Raw genomic sequence first — 21,384 nt, forward strand, 5'->3', positions numbered from 1 at the left:
AAAAAAAAAACAGGAAGACCATAGAGGGTGGTATTTTAAGAAAAATTTCAGCATTGGCCAAACTTTATTCCCATTTAATTCTGTAGTGAGAATACTATGGTTGGGGCAAAGTGTTTTCCAAAGATCTAAGAGTAAGTGGGAACAACTTGATGTGTTGGAAAAAGAAAACGTCCTCTATGTTGTATACAATAGGTGTAAAACAAACCACGCTTCGGTTCAGCTGTCGAAGAGAATCTCTAATACCAAATTAGAATATATGTGATCTATAGGAGGTAAATAATAATTGTAAACATTAGAAATTGCAGAGAAAACTGAGCCTGTCCAAGTCCCTTAGAATTAGGCAACCCCGTAGTTAAGGAGTCAGAGCATGAATCCCTTTTTCAGATTTACTGCCTCAAAGAGAATGTTTTCTTAAATAAAAATGAGAAGCAGTTTTAATCCACTCAGAATGCTGTAATGTTCAAGTTTTCATCATCTGTGGGCAAGATTTTAAGCAGAACTGTAAATATTAAAGGATTTAAGCATGTTAGCATTTAATAGCAGTAAAATTGGCCTTTACTGAATGCCTGAGGTTCCTGTTTTGAACACTCAAATTTATGACTCTCCTTACTAACCAAAATCAAGACTCAAAGTTTCCAGGGATATGTTAGTGAAAACTATGCTTAATTGCTCATACTTCACACAGAATCACACAGAATTGTAGGGGTTGGAAGGGACCTCTAGAGATCATCGAGACCAACCCCCCTGCCAAAGCAGGTTCCCTACACCAGGTCGCACAGGTAGGCGTCCAGGCGAGACTTGAATATCTCCAGAGAAGGAGACTCCACAACCTCCCTGGGCAGCCTGTTCCAGTGCTCCGTCACCCTCACCACAAAGAACTTCTTATGCACATTCGTGCGAAACTTCCTATGCTGCAGCTGATGTCCGTTTCCCCTCGTCCTGTCTCCATGTACCACTGAAAAGAGCCTGGCCTCACCGCTATGGCCGCCACACCTCAGATATTTATAAACCTGGATCAGGTCCCCTCTCAGTCGTCTTTTCTCAAGGCTAAACAGACCCAGTTCACTTAGCCTTTCTTCATAGGGGAGATGCTCCAGGTCCTTCACCATCTTTGTGGCCCTCCGCTGGACTCTTTCCAAGAGATCCCTGTCTTTTTGTACTGGGGAGCCCAGAACTGGACACAGTACTCCAGATGAGGCCTTACCAGGGCAGAGTAGAGGGGGAGGATCACCTCCCTCGACCTGCTGGACACGCTCTTTTTAATGCACCCCAGAATGCCATTGGCCTTTTTGGCCACGAGGGCACACTGCTGGCTCATGGCCAACCTGTCGTCCACCAGGACGCCCAGGTCCCTCTCTGCAGAGCTCCTCTCCAAGCAGCTCATCCCCCAGCCTGTATTGGTGCATGCAATTATTCCTCCCTAGGTGTAAGACCCTACACTTGCTTTTGTTGAACCTCATCCGGTTTTCTTACTGCCCAGCTCTCCAGCCTGTCCAGGTCTCGCTGAATGGCAGCACAGCCTTCAGGCGTGTCAGCCAATCCTCCCAACTTCGTATCATCAGCAAACTTGCTGAGGGTGGCCACTATCCCCTCATCAAGGTCATTGATGAAGATGTTGAACAAGACCGGACCCAGCACAGACCCCTGAGGGACACCACTGGTTACAGGTCTCCAGCCAGACTCTGCACCACCAACAGTGACCCTCTGCACTTTGCCAGTCAGCCAGTTCTCCACCTCACTGTCCACTCGTCTATCCCACACTTCCTCAGCTTTGTTATAAGGATGTCGTGGGAGACAGTATCAAAGCCCTTTCTAAAATCAAGGTAGACTACATCTACCGCTCTTCCCCCATCCACCCAGCATGTGACAGCATCATAGAAGGCCACCAAGTTGGTCGAGCACGACCTCCCCTTGGTGAACCCATGCTGACTACTCCTGATAACCTCCTTTTCTCCCAGTTGTCTGGAGATGGTATCCAGCACAAGCTGTTCCATCGCCTTTCCAGGGACAGAGGTGAGGCTGACAGGCCTATAATTACCTGGATCTTCCTTCTTGCCCTTTTTGAAGAACGGAGTGACATTGGCTATCCTCCAGTCTTCAGGGACCTCCCCTGTTATCCAAGACCTCTCAAAAATGATGGAGAGCGGTTCGGCAATGACTTCCACCAGCTCCCTCAGCACACGTGGATGCACTCCATCAGGTCCCATGGACTTGTGGACCTTAGTACTGCCTAGGCACTCACGCACGTCCTCTTTCCTGACTACAGGGAAGTCTCCCATTCCCCAGACCCTCCAACTAACCTCCAGGGTGTGAGATTCCTGCGGGAGAGCCTTTTCACTGAAGACGGAAGTAAAGAAGGCATTCAGTATCTCTGCCTTCTCAGCATCCCCCGTTATGAGAACCCCCCCCTCACTTAATAAGGGGCCCACATTCTCTCTAGTTTTCCTTTTGCTGTTAACATACTTGAAGAAGCCTCTTTTATTATCCTTTATCACTTTAGCTAGATTCAATTCCAGGCGGGCTTTAGCCTTCCTCATTGCATCTCTGCAGGCCCTGACTACATTCCTATATCCTTCCCAAATGGTCAGACCCTTTTTCCACATTTCATGGACCTTCTTCTTTCCTTTGATCTTGCGCATGAGCTCCTTGCTCATCCACACAGGTCTCCTGCCATCTTTTCCCGATTTCTTGCTCACAGAGACGCACCGATCCTAAGCTTGGAAGAAGAGCTGTTTAAATGCTGACCAGCTCTCAGAGGCCCCCTTACCTTCTAACACCCAATCCCACAGGATAACTCCAAGTAGGTCCTGGAAGAGATCGAAGTTGGCTCTCCTAAAGTTCAGGGTAGCAATCCTACTTATTGCTTTGCTTCTTCCACTCAGGATCTTGAACTCCACCATCTCATGATCACTACAACCCAAGCTGCCCCCAACCTTTACTTCCTTAACAAGTCCATCCCTGTTGGTGAGAATAAGGTCCAGCAACACCCCTCCCAGTGTCGGTTCCTCCACCACCTGCATCAGAAAGTTGTCTTCAACGCACTGCAAGAACCGTCTGGACCGTGCGTGCCTGGCCATGTTGGTCGTCCAGCAAATATCTGGATAATTGAAGTCCCCCATAAGCACCAGTGCCTGGGAACGTGACGCTACATCCAGTTGCTTTTGGAAGGCCTCATCAGCCTCCTCATCGTGATCAGGGGGCCTGTAGTACATACCCACAACAGTGTCACCTTTACCAGCTTGCCCCTTGATTCTCACCCATAAGCTCTCCACTGCTACATCACTCTCCCCCAAGTGAAGTTCAATACATTCTAGCTGCTCTCTCACATAAAAAGCAACTCTACCACCCCGCCTAGCCAGCCGATCTTTCCTAAAAAGCACATAGCCCTCCATGACAACATTCCAGTCATGCAAACTGTCCCACCACATCTCTGTGATCGCAGTGAGATCATGACCTCAGGACCGCACGCAGAACTCCAGCTCTTCCTGTTTATTTCCCATGCTACGCGCATTAGTATACAGGCACTTAAGAGAAGCAGCATCCCCCCACCCCTCTCCAAGCCTTTGAACTCCACTGTCTCCACCCATCAAGTTCTGTTTGGAGCCTCGAACTGCCCCCTCAGTCCCAGCGGTCCTTATTTTGTCCCCTTCCCCCTTCATACTTCCTGTGGTAAAAGCAGGTACTGAAAGACTTTTGCCTTCATGTGGGTTTCCGTCAGCTGTAGAACCTCATATTCATCTGATGTCAGTATTCAACAATGAAGTACTGGGATAATTCAGTCAAAGGAGACCCCAAAGTGCTCTGTGACCATATTCAAGGTTATTTTCCTTCCTTACAATAAAGTTCTAAAATAAAACTGGGACTAGCAAAGAAGTGAGGGGTAAAAATCTCTTGGATTCCAAATTACAACATAAATTCTTTTGATTACAAAAGAGTAATGATCACTAGGGCACACTAGGGAATCACTAGGGAACACACAGTAGGGAATTTTTATCTCATTGTGTTGATCAATTGTCTTTAACTATTATGGGCATTAATATATGCTGGTTTTGTGCTATACAAACGCATAGTCAAAAACTTTTCCAGCTTCCAAGAGCTTTTACTGTAAAAAGTCAGGGCAGTCTGATGGTGCAGGAGAAAGTTATACAGAGGTGAATGTCAGCTATTCAAGTGTCAGTCTTTGGTTGAGATGTGTAGATGATAAGAAAAGAGAGGTAATAAACTGAATATACTTTGGGGGGAAAGAGCAAAGGCAGCTATAACCTTGAGAACATGTTTAAAAAGAACTCTAAATATTCACTTGCTTGAAAGCTTTGATTGGTACAGTGTTTGCATTTGCATGAACCATTGCATGCTGGATTACAGTACTTAAGAATGGGGCTCCTAGCTTTCACTGTGAAATCCTATGTACGTGCACACCGTTAAGACACTTTTCATTGCAAATTAATATCCTGCAGAAAAGTTGCAGATGAAAGAGAAGATCTATTTAAATGGTTACTTTTCTTGAGGGCAAAACAACAACAACAACAACAACAAATTTATGGTACTAACCCTCATATTCTTTTCCTTCCCCCTTCATCCTCATTTTTAACAATTTTCCTGTAGAGTCAACAGGTGAAATCTCAATAACAGGTAAATGTTACATTTTTCTGCTATGTTTTGTAGAAAGAAATAATGAACATTTTTGAAGAACACATAATATTCATCAACAGTTAACAATGCTGATGTGAACCAGCGCTGGTAAACTGATATAACTGCAGATGTACAGTTCTCTATCAAAGAGTGCTTTTATCAGTTGATTATTTTATCTTAACTCTTCTGTAGCACGTTTCTTGGGAGATATACATAGATGATAAGCACTGAGCAAGCTAGCAATAATCAGATTACATCAGAAGACATTGAGGAAATTCATATTAGAAGTGGTTGGACCATACTAAGTGAAAATGAGCACTTTGAAAGCAGCCTGCTTGTTTTCTGCTATAGTCAACAGGGAATAATAAAATGGGTTCAGACACCTGCCAGCAATACACATTACTTAATTTCAGTCAGTCTGCCTTGTTAAATGGAATCACAGACCAACCACTCTTGTTTGGAGTCTGGAGAAAAGGATGCCAGAAAGAAAAATCACGTTTTCTTAGTAGATGTACAATTTGAGAAAAATTAAATAAATCAAATAAAGAAGAATGTATTGCTGAATGAATTCAGAATGGTCGTATCTGGCAATTCTGAAGGTACATCTAGCTCTAAGTCCTTCTATTTATTTATTTCAGGCAATCAAGGTTGCCCAAGGAAATATAGTAAGAAGGCAGTAGGCAAAGGGATCCTTCCCTGGTGCAATTTTGGCAATGAACAGTTAGGCAATTCTCTCAGTTGCTAAGGAATTATAGAATTCTAGTGCCCAAAGTCTCTATCAGAACTTTCTGAAGTATTCTACAACAAGCAATATTCAGCAGATTTCCAAAGACTGTTCAGAAAGCTCAGAGCTGCTACTACCTCTAGGGTAACAGCCATTATTGTAATATTAGATCCATTGTATATATGCCATGAGACACATTTAGCCCAGTTTTTCCAGCAAAATTACTAAGGAGATCAGCTCTGTGCAACGTGCTTGCTGTGAGAGCCTCATATTTTAGATTAGATATTAGGAAAATAATTCTTTGCTGTGAGGAACAGGTTGCCCAGAGAGATGTGGATGCCCCCTCCCTGGAAGCATTCAAGGCCAGGCTGGATGGGGTTGTGAGCAACCTGGTCTAAGGAGGTGTTCCTGCCTATAGCAGGGGAGTTGGAACTAGATGATCGTAGATGTCCCCTCCAACTCAAACCATTCTATGCTTCTATGATTATATTATATTTCTGAGAGCTGTCACTTAACGTTCTTTCCTTGCAACTCTTTCTAGCCCCAAAAAAAAGAAAGACGTCTAAGGAAAAAGAAGGTAGGAAATTACTCTGTGTATGCATATATGTGTAGATGGAAGATCACAAGGATAATTAGAGGACTCCAGCATCTCCCCTGTGAAGACAGGCAGAAGGAGCTCAACTTGATCAGCCTAGAGAAGAGAAGGTTCTGGGGAGACCTCCTTTCAGCCTTGCAGTACTTAAAGTGAGCTTATAATCAGGAGAGGGACAGACTTCTTATATTATCTGGTAGTGACAAGGGGGAACAATTTTAAACTAAAAGAGGTGAGAATTAATTTAGATGTTAGGCAGAAATTCTTCACTTAGAGACTGGAATGAGTTTCCCAGGGAGTTGTGAATGCCCCATACCTGGAAGTGTACAAGGCCAAACTGGATGGGGCCCTGAGCTGCCTGATCTAGCGCTAGACTTAGTAGTTTGCAACCCTGCCTATGGCAAAAGCTTGGAACTAGATGTCGTTAAAGTCTCTTCCAACACAAGCCTATGATTCTATGATTGTACAATACTATCAGATCATAATTTTACATATATTTGTATATGAAAAACTCCTAAAAGATCTGTATTAATTTTCAAAGAATTGTACTTGGAAAGTTTAGGTAACAATCTATTAAGAATTAGAATTTAAATTATTTCCAACCTTGAACTCAGTTACCTTTCCTTTTTCTGCCTAGAAAAAACAACTGAGAAGAAACATCTGAAAGATGAAAAACACAAAGGTAATAAATGGATGAAAATCTCTGCAAACATCAGTTTTTTTCATGAGATTGGAAAGAGGAGCTTTGTTAGCATTTTTAAACATATGCAAGTACACCAAAATGATGAAGTTGTGTGGAGATTCCCAGTAACTGAATGTCTGATGGCTCCTCTAGATGTTAACATCAAGTATTACAGCTTTATGTCCAATCTGACTGCAGAGGAGCCCTGCCTGTGACTCCAAAACTGGTACATCATTAGCTGATATGCTGGGTGCACTGGCTCTATGTCCTCAGATGAGTGGGTTACCCCAGTCAGTCTGTTGCTATGGTTGCTGGTGTGGTGGTGCACTGTTCACTTCCATAGCTTGTTTGATGCTTTAGATCATCCACCTCATATTGTAGAATGACCATGTCGATAACAGAACACTTTTTTGTGTGTGTTGTATACTTCATGGTCATTTATAGTCTGGCTAACATTTTGATAAAGCACCACCCTGATTATTTCTCTATAGTAATAGAAATTATTTTTGCTATACTTCTAAAGATAATTAGTAGTAATATAACACTAATACATTTTAAGTAAGTGGCCTATGACACAAACGTCCTCTTTACATTTGCTAAAGGCTGTGAGATTTTCACAAAAGTGAAGATTTGAAGTCAGATCTGCATACATTAGTCTTCATGAACAATTAGGTGCTATGTATGATTAAAATCTTGTAACCTCAAAGAATAACAGATGCTTAATTGTACTAGTGCAGGTCTACTAAACTAGGAACAGGCTGACTCTATGTGTTACTAGACATACAGTTTCTATGCTTAAAGAAAATCGTATTTGAAAAACAGTTGGGTTCATACCAATACCTATCTCATATTTGATTCCAACACCAGGATGTTTCTTATTGAAATCTAATTAAATGTTTTGTCCTGAAACAGAAAACTAAGGCATGATCTATGTTTTGTTCTTTAGGAGCTCCACCAGCAAAAGAAGCTCCAAAACACCACAACCTGACATCAGGTATATAGTTTTTCTTCTTTTTTCATAAAAGAAATTCGTTTTCCTTTCAAAGTGTTCCTGTTGTTGTAAGGGATGTCACTCCTACAGTCCTTTCATATCTCTTATTCATGTTAAGGCAACATGATGCAAGGAAAACAAAGTAAGACCCACAAGTATTATTCCTGTGGAAAACAATGTATTCAAATTGTATTGCTTTATGATTTTACTAAACTTCTAAATAAATAAGTAGCTAATTATAAACCAAGTGGCCTATAATTAATTTGACAGTAATTTATTTAAATAAGCATGTGTTCCTCATAGAAAATCTGTTCCGTAGCAAAACTACATAATGAGGACTATGTTCCATTTATTTTTTCTTACAGGAATAAATATTGTCTCTTCAAATACTCCCATCCTCACCGCAAAAAAAAGTGAAAAAGAGTAGGGCATCTGAGGAGGACATCTCTCACTGCATTATCTGTTAACTCCATGTTTTTCCTAGTTTAAGATAAGAATAAAAATACATTCCAGATACTTGACGGGTATAAATTCATCCCTGCAACTTCAGTGGAACTGCACTGATTCACACTAGACATTTATCTCACCTTGAGATGTAACTTGTGTACTTGTGTAAAACCAAAATATGAACTAAATATTAATACAAATCTTCCTGGTAAAACTTTGTTGTTCTTAAACAGTTGAGAAAATGACTTCATCTCAAATAATTCAGACTGCTTTGTTGTATGTTGTTGTTTGTTTTTTTTTTTCTCTCCATGCTTACTACAGGCAGTTTTGTAAAACTACAGTTTTACAATCCTATATATATGATGGAAAATGTGTGATGCACGTATAGATACAAATATGTATCTATATATTTTAAATATAAATATTTTAATAAGCCTAAAAATGATAGCTAAGTGCAAAACATATGCAGTGCAATCAGACATCAAGGGAAGAAAATGTGAATGAAATGTTAAACTCAAGCTCCCAAATGGTAGTGTGCTGCACATACAGCTCACAAGAATTTGTTGTAAGAGCGCCACTAGATACATATATAAGAATGGCTTGGCTTAGCCTTTTAAATATTTTTTCTTTGGTAGGGAATGCATGCAGTTTTAGAACCAGGTATAAAATTAAATTCCTTTTAATATTTTTATAATTCTGTAATTGGCCAATGTATACAGAATGTAGACCCTATGCTAAAAGTCATAGCCATTCTAACAATATAGCAATACTCACAACAAACAAAAAGTAAATTAAGTGAGTTAAAGCAGAGATTTTCTTCTGTAGTAAAATTACAAATTCAAGATAAGCATGTGCTAAAACTTATTATCCTGTCTTCTGCACACCAAACTCCTGCAAAGTTTGCATAATTCGAAAACTGTTTTCATTTACAATAATTGCTGTTATTGGTTAATCTAATTATATTCTACCATCGCATAACTGACTGGATGTTTCCTAGATTAGAAACAACTCTATACAAACAGTCCTTTGCAACTGGCTTCACAAACATAATTTTAAGTCAATATCTTCTTTGTCCACTAAATAGAATTAGTAAGCTTTCAGAAAGTGGGTGAAAGGTTTCCAAAAGAATATCAACATGTTTTTTTTTTCTTTTCAGTGTTGTTCTTTGGTATTTGCTCAATTCGAGAATTTAAAAGCTGAGACAGAATTCTAGGTCACGTCCTCTTGAAGTTGATTTATTCTTCCTGTATTGTTTGAAGATGAAGACAGTGCATTTTCTCCATTGCACCAAATAGTAATAATTTCTGCTGATAAATAGGATTTACACTTTCTGAGCAAATGTAAAAATTTAAATAGTAACTCTCCTTTCCGCTTTGAAAAACTGAATAGATTAGATTCACTTATACTTAGATTTTGATCAGTCCTTCAGCCTTTTCCTGGTATTATGAAGCACTCAGATATAGTGAAATAAGCAATTTAAAAAGATGAATATATCTTCAGTTTTCAGAAAGTTCCACATTTAGACAGAATTTTAAGCAGCTCTGTACCTTTTATATAAGCAATGGTGATATGTGCAGTAGACACTAAATTTCTCTCCCCTGTAGAGCTGCAAGCAATTACTTAAAATTCTTCCCCCTTCTTTCTCCTGTCCTAAGTGTCAAAACTGGCACCTGTGCTCAGAATGAAGCTTAGGCACTAGTTTTTCCTTCTACGTTATGAGAAATGTATTCACAAGACAGAAGCAGATTTTTGGGCATTTGGAGTAAAATTTGAGAAGTGTACAAATTCAACTTTGTGATGAGAGTTGTCTTCCATATCCTTTATATAAACAACTGTATACTATAAGTCCCAATCTGCTTCAATACTCACATCAGAGTGTGAAAATTTAAAGTAACCAGTACTTGATTATGTTTATTGCAATTGCCATATAACTGTCCTTATGGCTGAAAGCCCAGGAAACACTTTCTTTCATTTGTCACACTATTAGCTAAAGAAATTGGCTTTTTTTTGAGCTGTTATCTTAGACAACAGATGTGCAAATATGGCAAAATTAAAGAGAGGCAGTGATGAAAGAGCTTGAAAAGTGAGAAATAATAAGATTGATCTTAAACCCGTATAAATAGGTTAAACTACAGAAATACGTGGATTGTTTTAAAGGTAAATAGAAATCAAATTAGTCATGCTAAATTCCCCAGCATCCTGTGTCTTGCATAATTCATGTGTCTACCCTTATAAATTGTTAAGGAGTTTACAGTTTCTTGGCCATAAGACTTTCTATCCTATGAACTCCTCTGACTAGTCAAAGATGATGTACATCTGGAAAAATTAAACTTACCATTAGGGGCAGTTGAAACATCCTTTATTTGAATATACTACGCTATCTTTTCTATGAAAAAAAGCATTTCTCAACTAGATTTATTCTCTGCTTCTGCAGAGATGTTTTCCAGCATAAAGAGGAATATTTTCAACATATTATCAGCAAAAGATTGCACATGAAAACCTCAGCAGCTCCAATGTCATTATATGTCTGTATTAGCATATGGTGATTAGTTTGTTTCTATAAAATTATTTAATTGCCTTTCACCTTTTGTATCTCTGTAACATATTTTCCAATGCAAGTATGATCTCCAAATTTAAGAAAAAAAAAAAAAAGTGAAAGTTCTATTGAATGTGAGATTTAATGTGAGACATTTAAGGATGTTTCCTCAGGGCTCAGGGGTCACAAACTTGACAGCAGTGCAATATAAGATTTTTTCCCTCTGATCATTATTTTCACAGAGAATGAGAACGCTTTCTTTTTCTCTTTTTCACTGGCATGAAGTATTTGGAGACTCCATATTTGGAGTATGGTTTCATCATTCTGTAGATGCACTCTGTTTATATCATTAAGCAGAAACATATTTGTCCGGTTCCATAAAATATAAGAATTGAACTACTATAAATAAAGCACACAGTAGTCAGAAGAGAGTGCAGGATAGATTGCTCCTATCTATAGATAGGTGAGAAACTCATCATTCTGATGAACTGTGGATAATATATTTTCTACTTTGCTCATCATCCAGGTAGTCCATATATCTCAAAGATATGATGATTCCAGTATTTTGTCAGTAGTTTCTTTCAGAACAGCATCTGCACAGACTCACTCTCTCAAAGCTGACCATTTGAATACAACTTCACTAGAGAAGCTGCCCAAAAATATAGAAAAGATATTATAAATCTTTTCTCAAATAAAAGCATAGATCAATAAAGAGAACATTAATAGCTGCATCTCTGAGGGTAGTAATGAAAACAGTAGTAACGTCCTTGAAATAACTTTAATTAGATGTTTATCATTTTTTTTCCTCACTAAAGTTCAGCAATAAATCATTAATATTAATACTGTTTTTCCCGGACATCAGAAAGTGTACCACTGGCTAAAAAATAATAGAAGGAACTGGCACCTTGAAAGTTTGTCAAAAACTTTTATGTAAGATCAGTGTCCATTCATTTATAAGTCCTGTGTCTTCATGCACCAAGATCTTCCCAGGGTCGTCACCATTCTTCACTGTAAGCATGCAGCATGATAGTGGAACAAGCAGCATGGCAATGCTGCCTACAAGAGAGTTCACGTAGAACAGCCTCTGATCTTCAGGCATACACCTTTTAAATACTGGCCATGAATGGTTCAATGTTTGAGGTTGTTAGGATTGTGAGAACTAAGGCTGCCTATTCAAGCTTTCCAGTAACTTGATCTTAGTAATTCCACCATTCCAAAGCTGACCTTTATGCAGTATTTGGAGACTAACTCTCAGTAGGCTTGTCTAACCAGTGATATGGACAAATACTGTGTGTTAATAAGTTTAAGGAGAGGTTAAATAGTGCAAAATGCTTGGGTGACCACATATTAAGAACTAAAGTGACTTTGATTTAATCTGGTTGAACCTATTTTGAAATTGAATTGAAGACAATTTCACTGGGACTTCTTTAATTCTGGATGAGTTCCCACGCAGCAATTTTTGTGTGGGCTACTTAATCGATTTTAAAAGTTAACTCAAATTAATATTCCTGTTCTAGAAATTCACATAAAGGGGAAATATCAGACATAATCATAGGTAAACTACAAAAACTTTATGATCTGATCTGAAGCCAATTAAATATTACTAGAAAACTGTAGATTGTAATGAGTTTTAAATTCAAAATCTGTACATACAAACCACAAATAGGAAAAACATCCATTTTTAATTGAATTATATGCTTATGGGTAGCCTCTCTGCACATTGATATTATAATCCAAGTTAAATGATATTCTTTTTTGAAACAATCAAAGTCATGTGGATGATGTAGAAGAACTTTGGACTTATGCTGCTCCTACTACAGGAGGACATCTATCCCAACCACTGTACTAACCCCCTTTATTAAGCTTGGCTGAGTTTGTCAGTTCCGTTACCTTACCTCGAGTTTATTTGTTGTCAGAACTGGTTTGTAATTAGGAACTTCCATCCTAATTAATTTGACAACTTTTCAGAGTCCTCTTATCTGGAGACATTCAAATTCACACCTCTTCCTAGGAGAGCAGTAGGACTACAAAATTACAGAATAATACAAGCAGGACACCAGCTGCCTGTTCCTTTGCACTAACACCATTCCAGATCCATTAGAGTTATTAGTGCTGTAGAATACTAGACAAGATTTATCCATTTCATGTAAAAGTCTGGGTTTAATCACAGACATCTACAGACAAAATCCTTCAAGATAGTCACTGAAAAAATATTAGAAACGGTTCTGGACTAATTCTTTTGCTACCAGTCACATTTGTAATGAATGTTGCTGGCTCTTGTGGCTCTTGTACCTGAACAGCACTAAATTTAATACCCAGAGGTATTTACAATCCATAAGTGATGTTTGTTATTGTAATTGGGAACTTGTTTCTGGAGAGAATTTAAAATGTAGTCTAAATTCATCTAAATTCATTGTTTAACTGTTCAAATGATCTATGGTCTTGGGAATATCTTTTATACTGAGACTTGTGTCAATTAGTTGACTATTATCTGTCACCTATTCCATTCAACTGACTTAAATAACTGGCTTAATTATCAACAAATAGTGTGTAATTTGCATTCTAGCTCTTTAAATGTCAATTTAATCAAATCAAATCAAAACCAAATTCATAATCGAACTATGGCATTTGGGAGAGGTATCTAAGGACTTGCAAAAAGTAAATGTTGCTCCTATCTCCAAAAAGGGAAAGAAGGAGGACCCAGGGAACTATTGACTAGTCATCATCACCTCCATTCCTGGGAAGGTGACAGAAAACTAAACCTCAAAACTGTTTCCATAGACATGAAGGACAAGAAAGAGATCAGAATTAGTATGAATTCACAAGGGAGTAACCATTCTTGATCTACCTGATAATTCCTGTGATTGAGTGCACTGGTAGCTGTGCTAAGCTGAGATGAGAAGTGAATACTGTCTACAGATTTCAGCACTATCTCCCATAGGATGCTCATAGAGAAGTAAGGGCTGGATGAGCAAACAGTGATACTGACTGAAAACTGTCTGAATGACAGGGCCCAGAGTGTGGTGATCCATGGTACAAAGTTGGAGAGCAGATAGCAGTGTATTCCCAGGATAGTATCAGGAGGGGAGTTTCACTGGGATGGTACACCTTCAAAGTGTAAAGCAGGTCTCCTAAGGTGAGCTTAGGGACACGAGAAACCTCTTGTGGAGCAAAAGGACAAAAGCTCACTTGGACTTGATCTTCAGTATGCATAAGGTCCATGAAAGTGAGACTTATGATCATTTTTATTTTGGGGATTTTAAGCTGGAAGCATCGGAGAGTGAGCACAGGAGTCAATCCTATTTAATGTCTTCATTAACTAGATTGATGATGAGGCAGAGTGTATTGTAAGAAGTTTGCAGATGATTCAAAATTAGGAGCTGTGGATACACCAGAGGGTTGTGCTGCCTTTTTATACTCAGCATTAGTAAGGGCGCATGTAGTTTACTGGGTCCAATTCTGGGTTCCCCAGTACAACAGAAATGTGGATTTACTGGAGAAAATCCAGCAAAGGGTCATGAAGATGATTAAAGCACTAGAGTAACTCTTTAATGAGAAAAAGCCTCAAGCACGACACCCAATCTTTTTCCTCTTCTGCTAAAGAATTGAAAGAATTGAAAGCATCAGGACAGTGCTCTTGCAATATTCCACCCACATTTCTTGAAACCATCTCTCAGTGTGATATGCATATCTGTGTAATGTGCTTTACATTTCTTCTTGACTAGCACAGAATAACTTTGCATAAACCCCTAATCCAGGGAGATTGCTTTCTGGAACTCGACTTCCAACTGATTTCTATCTACATAAAAATTATTTTAAAAGATCAAAAAATAATTTTTCAAATTTCTCTCCCTCCATAAAGGGGAAAAAACCTTACCCTTTCCTTCAATAAAAAGAAAAACAAAGTCCCCTTTTCCATCTTCCCAAAAAATTAGTCATAGGAATCAGGTTCTAGTATAACAGAATTAGCTGTAATTTGTCAAATAAACTTTTCTAGATTTTTCCAACATTTGTTTTTTTTTCACTTATTTCCCCAGTAGCACTCATAAGGAAAATTTCAGTATCTATATGATTTATCATAAATTACATCCTATCTGAAAGCATAAGGCCAGATATAAGATTTTTTCCTCTGATAATCTAAGAAAAGAATTATAATGTTAAGCCATGTTTCCTACTGTTCATCTCCTTTTTTTAATAACATTTGCCCTGAAGACATGAGACAATACGTTAGAATTGGTAACATTCTTCAGTTTAGAAGACACATTCTGTATTTATATTTAATGTGAGAATTATAAAAGCAAAAGGGGTTACATTCGTAGTCTTCTTTGCATGCCAAAATTCAATTTGTTTTCTAGCTGTGGTGCATCATAACAGTGCTGCAGATTCTGATACATACATAGTTCCAAAGATATTGGCATTTGTTTGAATGACATTTTTATCTGCATGTTTTGCAGCTCAGGTTTGTATGATAAATCAGCCTAAAAAGGACAACATTGAAGAGAAATAGTAGAAAAGGATTTCTCCTGTATAGGCAACTGACTTTGTTTTATATGCTTAAAAAAAAAAAAGGAGTAGTTATGTGCTGGGAGTATTAATAGGAAATCTAACCAAGACAGTTTGAGAGAAAAAAAAAAAGAAGTTGTTAACAGTTTGAATACCATTCAAAAACTAAAAATGACCTCTTTACAAAATACTGTGGTGTCAGGCATGCTGATTATGATAAACATGTTTAAAGTACTTCCTATAAAAGATCTAGTATATATCAGGACTTACTGAATGTGTGAAAGAAAGAGCTGAATTTTGCATTCTGACTGCATACACAGTTATTTTTTAAATGATTTCTACTATCTTGAAATAAAGTATTTACTGGTATTTATTGGGGCTAGTGCATGATGCCCTACTTGCCTTCTTCATAAGGAAGAGAGAATTGGCTATTGACTTTTTTATTTTTTTTAATTTATTTTATTTTATTTTTTTAATTTTTATATCCATTAGAGGAATATGCAGAAATTATTTCCATTTAAAAAGAGAAAAGTGAGTTTTAAATTGGCAATTTCCTTCCTAAAAAATAATTCTTTTTATCAAATTGACAATCAGTGGGAGTCAATTTTAGTCTTGCTTTTTTTTTTTTAAAATTGAAGTGAAATCTATTGAGAAATCTCTGGCAGAGCATTTTGATAGGAAACGATTGGTTTTAATCATAGCTTCTTTTGTAGCAATTTACTGTTTTTAATTAGCTTTACATAGGAAAGATATCTTATTGAATGGAATAAGCCTGTTAATTGTAATTATAATATATCCCAGAAATTTCTTGGCCATACAGTAAGCAAACAGAGAATATAGCTGATCCACATTAGGAGATGCCCAGAGCAGAGGGGGCTGAGGGGAAACCTCATGATGGCCTACAGCTTGTCACAGGGAGTGGAGAGGTAGCACTGATCTCTGGTCTCTGGTGACAGTGTCAGGATCCAATGGAACAGCGTGGAGCTGCATCAGGGGAGGGTCATTTTGGGGGTTAGGGAGAAGTTCTTCACCAGAGGGTGGTCAAGCATGAAACAGGCACCAAGCCTGCTGGAATTGGACAACATTTTCAGATGTAGGATTTCAGTGGTGGTCCTGTGTGGAGCCAGAAGCTGGACTCCATGATCCTTGTACTCTGTAATTCTATGATTCCATGTTTCTATAAATGCCTTTATAATAAGCTCTATATCCTTGCTGTGGGCTCGAGTCAGAAGGTGATTTCTCTAATCTAATTTCTAAGAGATCCTGGATTCGTCTTACAGAGGACCACAGTGAAAATACCAATAACCTGAGGGGAGAAATTGATTCTATTCTGAGATTTAGGGGGAAAGCAGTAAGTCATTTTCAGAAGAATCTTATTTCTAACATCACTTTCAAGTGCGCCTTTTAGACAGTAAATACTTAACCTCAGAATGAGTGAAGCAAGAAAGCCACGGAGGATAAAATAATTGGGTTGAACATACCAGCATTTCTGACACACCATTCTGTGTTCAACTTTTTATTGTGACTTGGCAGTAAATAAACAAACCTTGCATTTGAGTTCATAACACAAGGAAGCCTTGGAGTCCATCTCAGATTGGACCTGTTACAATAAACAGCTTTTTTTTTTTTTTTTAGTGTGGAATGAACAGCAGAGGAAAGAAATAGTCAGCAGAAAAATAATTGTATGAGAACTTACTTTTTCGGATTCCAGCACTCCTCCAATCATTTTCACAAATGCATACCAGACTCATAGTTATCTTTTAAAATCTTGTCAGTATTAATTTTAGAGTCCACAACTCAGGTTCTGTAACAAATAAGTTCTATTTCATCTGTGCTGAAAAGATTTGTTCCTGAAAACCTTTAAAACATTGCACACTGAAGTGTGACTATATAGACCAGTGCTCAAAAATCAAAAAAAGCAGGCAGTGCCATTTATGATCTCCTTTTTCGGACCAATAGATACATGTATATACTCATCCAAACCCTAATAAAAAATGCCACCGTCACCATTTCATTGGAGTCGTATTGGAACTTCTCAATCTATCTGAAAGTGGCTGTGAAATATAATATCAGAAAATATGCATGTTGCTTTCAGGAGTTTCCACTCAGCTATCCTAGAATGCAAATATTTGGGGGGAAGGGGCGGGGGGGAGAGAAAGGCCTATAACTTTGTGGAATAATGGAAAAAAATGTAAATTGTCTATAGTTTCTAAACTTCTGCTACAAATATGTCATGCTGAACTCTTCAGCTAAAATTTTGTTGATGTGTGGAATCTGCCTTGTGAGCCACTAAAGATGTGTGTTGTTGTAACTCAATTAATGGGAATTAAATTATACGGTTGTTTTCTGAGAGAATACAACAGAGACTCACAGTCTCAATTTGGAAATTATAAATGTTAACCATCCCTTCTTTGTTTTCCTAGCTCCTGTCCGCTACTTTCAATGTGTTTTCATAAACGGACCTAACGGATTTGGACTGCAGTTTCCTACCAACCCCTCTTCAAACAAGGAAGAAAAGAATCACTCAAAGACTTCCAAGAGAAAGACAAGGAAGCCAGGGCAGTAGAGAGACTGAGTTCTGTGATTGTTCGCATTTTGCACATTATCTTTTCTGCTGAGGTCCACAGTAGTCACAGTGGTACTTGTCATTGCCAGAATGTGATCCATTTGGCACATGTACCTGGAAAAGTTTCCGTGAGACACGGGCAAAACAAGCTGTGTTTGACAAAGGCAGAGAAGTAAAAGCACCCTATTTCTCGTGGAAAGGCTGCTAAGAAAGCATTGGCCTGATTGTGTGTGTGAGCGTGTGTGTGATTTCCTGCCTCTTTAGCTCCGTTTTTCTTAACCTGCTCAGCATTAAAGTCAGTCTGTTTTCCATTTATTCTTAACTAGGGAGTGAGAGGCTGAATGTAGCTTTTATATCAGCAAGATTGCAAGACTGCCAGCAATCCTAAATCACTTCTTCTTAAAGTTCAATCAAATTGCTGACAGGAGAAAGCCTCAATAAATCATGAAAATGTGCCCTGCAACTGGTGCTATTTTTATTTCTCATTGACCAGTGTGGCTTGAAGTTCACAATTGCTATCAGCAGCTCAGCATACTACCAATAAGTTGATTCTTCAAGTCATGCTAATGATGGATATTTCTATTTAACTTGAAACAGTTAAAGACACTGTGTTTGCCCTGCCTGCTGGCAAAATACAAATAGTTCATGTTATAAAAGCCCAAAGTGAGAAGAGAAACTAAAACAACATGGCAAAGGTGAGAAAAATCAATGTTTTATCAACATGAAGATCCCAAGAAACAAGCAAAACAAAACAAATTTTTTTCCTGTGGGTAAATCAGATCAATTTGCAGCAAAAACCATGAAAATTGAGAATACACCAGCCAACCAACCATTTTCTGTTAGCATAATATGAAAAGCTGTGATGTATGATGCTGGTCACATGAAACCAATCCAAATACCCAGTGGGTATACATGCCAATTTGTAACAATCTCAGATCAGTGATAGAAAAAAAAAAAACAAAATCAGAAGCATATGCAATAATCTGGGTAGTTGATATTACTAGAAGTAATTCCTCCCCATAGACAGTTTCTGAGGTATTAGAAGGATTTTTTCAGAATACATCACTGTTGATAAATTATAGATGAGAACTGAAAGTAAATAAGCCTATCTTCAACTTTCTTTTGTTTGTTCCTATAGAAATAATGGATTGGTTACCTTAAGAAAGTGATGGGAAGACATTAAATCCCTGAAAACTCACAACTGAAAATCAGTACCTTACCTGTCTATACATCTGACAATGTAAATTGCTACACATTTTCTCAAGCTGCTGTATGTTTGCAGCATTTAATCTATGAAAAGTACAGCAGTGATCTTAGAGACATAGCTACCAGCTAAAGGAGCATTATGCTCATTGTACAACTGGATACTTGTAGACTCTGACCACACCTGTAACAATCCATTGCTCTATTTTCTGCATAATTTCAGGCAATATTACTGCTTTTCCCCATTCTCTCTGCCTGCCAACCTGTTCATACCTCAGTTAAAAACTGACTCACATGTGTTTCAGACAACTGAATCTCTGACAAACTAATACAATTCAGATTGCTTTGCTGTTGCACTGTTGAGTCAAGCTGACACTCTCTGATTATTGATCATGGCCTCACATAGACTAGATGCAGTCTCATATTTTGTCCTTTGCTGCAAAATTTCTGATTGCAACAAGCAGCTTAGACAGTGGTTTCTGAAAAGAGGTAGGATCGTTCTCTAGGAGTAGCACTTTCCATACTGGAGCACATGGCAGATGTTCAGGCCTCCGCTGTTACCTGTGAAATCATTTTTGCAGATGTACAGTGATATAGAGCTGCTGGCAGAGAATATTTCATGATAAAATGTCACTTGTTACTTTTCTTTCAGTAGGCCTTTTTATATTTCCAGTGTTGGGTTCTTTTGTGTTTTTTTTTCCCCAATTTATGATTACGTGTATATTATTACGGATGTTATTGCCCTAGGCTTTTATTGTGAGTCTTAAAATAAGACTATAACTTTTCAAAAATCATTTAATTTCATTCAGGACTTTATCCAATTTCAATAATCAAGGCAAGATTTTACTGCACTATAAGCCTTCATTTTTTTCAACATTTTTTACCACAATCAATTCCATACACTGTGATTACCCATAGCCTTTTTCTCATTTGAGAGAATGGTGAGGATATGTTTCATGTGTCATTCCCATAATGTCTCAGTTACACATCTGAGTGCTTTGTAAACATAAATATTGAATATCACTGAGAAAGTAATATAAAATGAGCTATTTATTTTTCTTCCCTAATGTCAATCTGATACCCACTAAGAAGAAAGGAAACAGTTGTGCTCTCAAAATGGCAAGCATTTTTCTCTTTAAATTCAACTGGAACCTTAAAAGTATTACTTGAATTGCATGGCTTTACTCAAATTAGCCTGAAATATTTCAAAATCATATGCTGATTGTTATCTGTTTTGAAAAATAAAGAATATATACTGTGTTTCTGTGACTGTAATATTGTTTTTGTGAATGCAAAAGTGGAAGGTAAGGCTTTATGTATGTAAAATTTTATCCCTACTAAGTAATTACTGGTAAGTAATTGCAAATTCTACAAATATGAAGATGGCATTTCTTACAGCTGAAAATGAATTGTTCTGAATTTTATTCACCCCTAGTGGTTTTTTTGCAATATTTATCTTAACTAGTCTTTCCACACACTTTTTTATGGATTATACTCTAACAGTTAAGTCAAATTATTTGCAGCCATTTAATACAGAGCTTCATTTGGTACCAAAACAACCTATGTTTGTCAAGATACTTATTTCCACTATTATGGAAAATATAAGAAAAAAAAAAAAAAAGAAAGAAAAGAAAGAAAAATGCATTCTCCTATAACTAATCTGAGGTTAAGATGATCTCGATGACCAAGAAACAGAGAGACCAAAAATTGTGAGATTTTTTTAATACTTTTAAGAACTATGGCTTCTCTATACTAGCAATTGCTAAAAACTAGGAGGTGATGCAAGAACCAGACTATGGCCTGAAGACAGCATAACTAGTTGCATATCGCTGTATTTGGGTTTGAACTCTCTCTGCCCCATGAAGTTTGGTGAGTCTTTGCACATGAAAGGCTTATTGCTCCATAGGATTGTTGTGCAGGTGAATCAACATATCATGAGATGAAACTCCTCTCCCAGTTCACCTTTCCCTGAGATGCTAAAATTCTGCTGAAATAAACAGGAACAGCAAGGCTTCATCAAGACTTGCAGAAGCCCAATAGATAAATTTTACATGCTCAGCCAAGAGGGTGATCACCCAAGGGCTGCCTGCTCCTGCTAGTACAGTTCACTGATCTCATCTTCAGCCCTCTGACCACATTCATTGTTTCACACTCTTACCTCTGTTGCAGCTGGAGTCTGATTTCAGCCTTTTACAGCTTCTAGAGTTAGTTAATTGTCATCCCCTCTTTCCAGCAAACTGTGGGTTCTCACAATGGCTCATTTCTAATTGATCAAGGACGAGCGGTTGAGACTGAAGTAGACTTTGGAAAAGGGGGACGAAATGTTTTGTCTGAATGTTTGCCTTTTTGTTTCCTACAATCCAATTATTAATGACATTTTTATTAATGACATTTATTTTAATTGGCAATAAAGTTAACTTTCGCAAAACTATGCCTGCTTTGTCCATGGTGGTAATTAGCAAGCAAGCTCCCTGAGCTCCCTCTTCCCATGAGCCTTCTCATTCCTTT

At 37.9% G+C, this 21,384-nt stretch overlaps 1 protein-coding gene and 1 long non-coding RNA gene across 2 annotated transcripts in view; both read left to right on the plus strand.

Moving 5' to 3' along the window:
• LOC104909805 (triadin-like) overlaps positions 1-5,983 on the plus strand; it is a 52,856-nt gene extending 46,873 nt beyond the window's left edge. Inside the window, exons 15-16 of the mRNA XM_031552504.1 lie at positions 4,606-4,632; positions 5,898-5,983. Of these exons, the coding sequence (XP_031408364.1) occupies positions 4,606-4,632; positions 5,898-5,968 (98 nt within the window). The 3' untranslated portion in view covers positions 5,969-5,983. The remainder of the gene's footprint in view (positions 1-4,605; positions 4,633-5,897) is intronic.
• Positions 5,984-6,593: 610 nt separating this feature from the next.
• On the plus strand, positions 6,594-18,631 carry LOC109366129. The gene is made up of 3 exons (XR_002112232.1): positions 6,594-6,630; positions 7,577-7,624; positions 17,531-18,631. It is a non-coding gene; the product is annotated as an uncharacterized LOC109366129 (long non-coding RNA).
• Positions 18,632-21,384: the final 2,753 nt, after the last annotated feature.

This window comes from Meleagris gallopavo, chromosome 2 (genome assembly GCF_000146605.3).
Source record: "Meleagris gallopavo isolate NT-WF06-2002-E0010 breed Aviagen turkey brand Nicholas breeding stock chromosome 2, Turkey_5.1, whole genome shotgun sequence".
NCBI classification, from domain to species: Eukaryota; Metazoa; Chordata; class Aves; order Galliformes; family Phasianidae; genus Meleagris; species Meleagris gallopavo.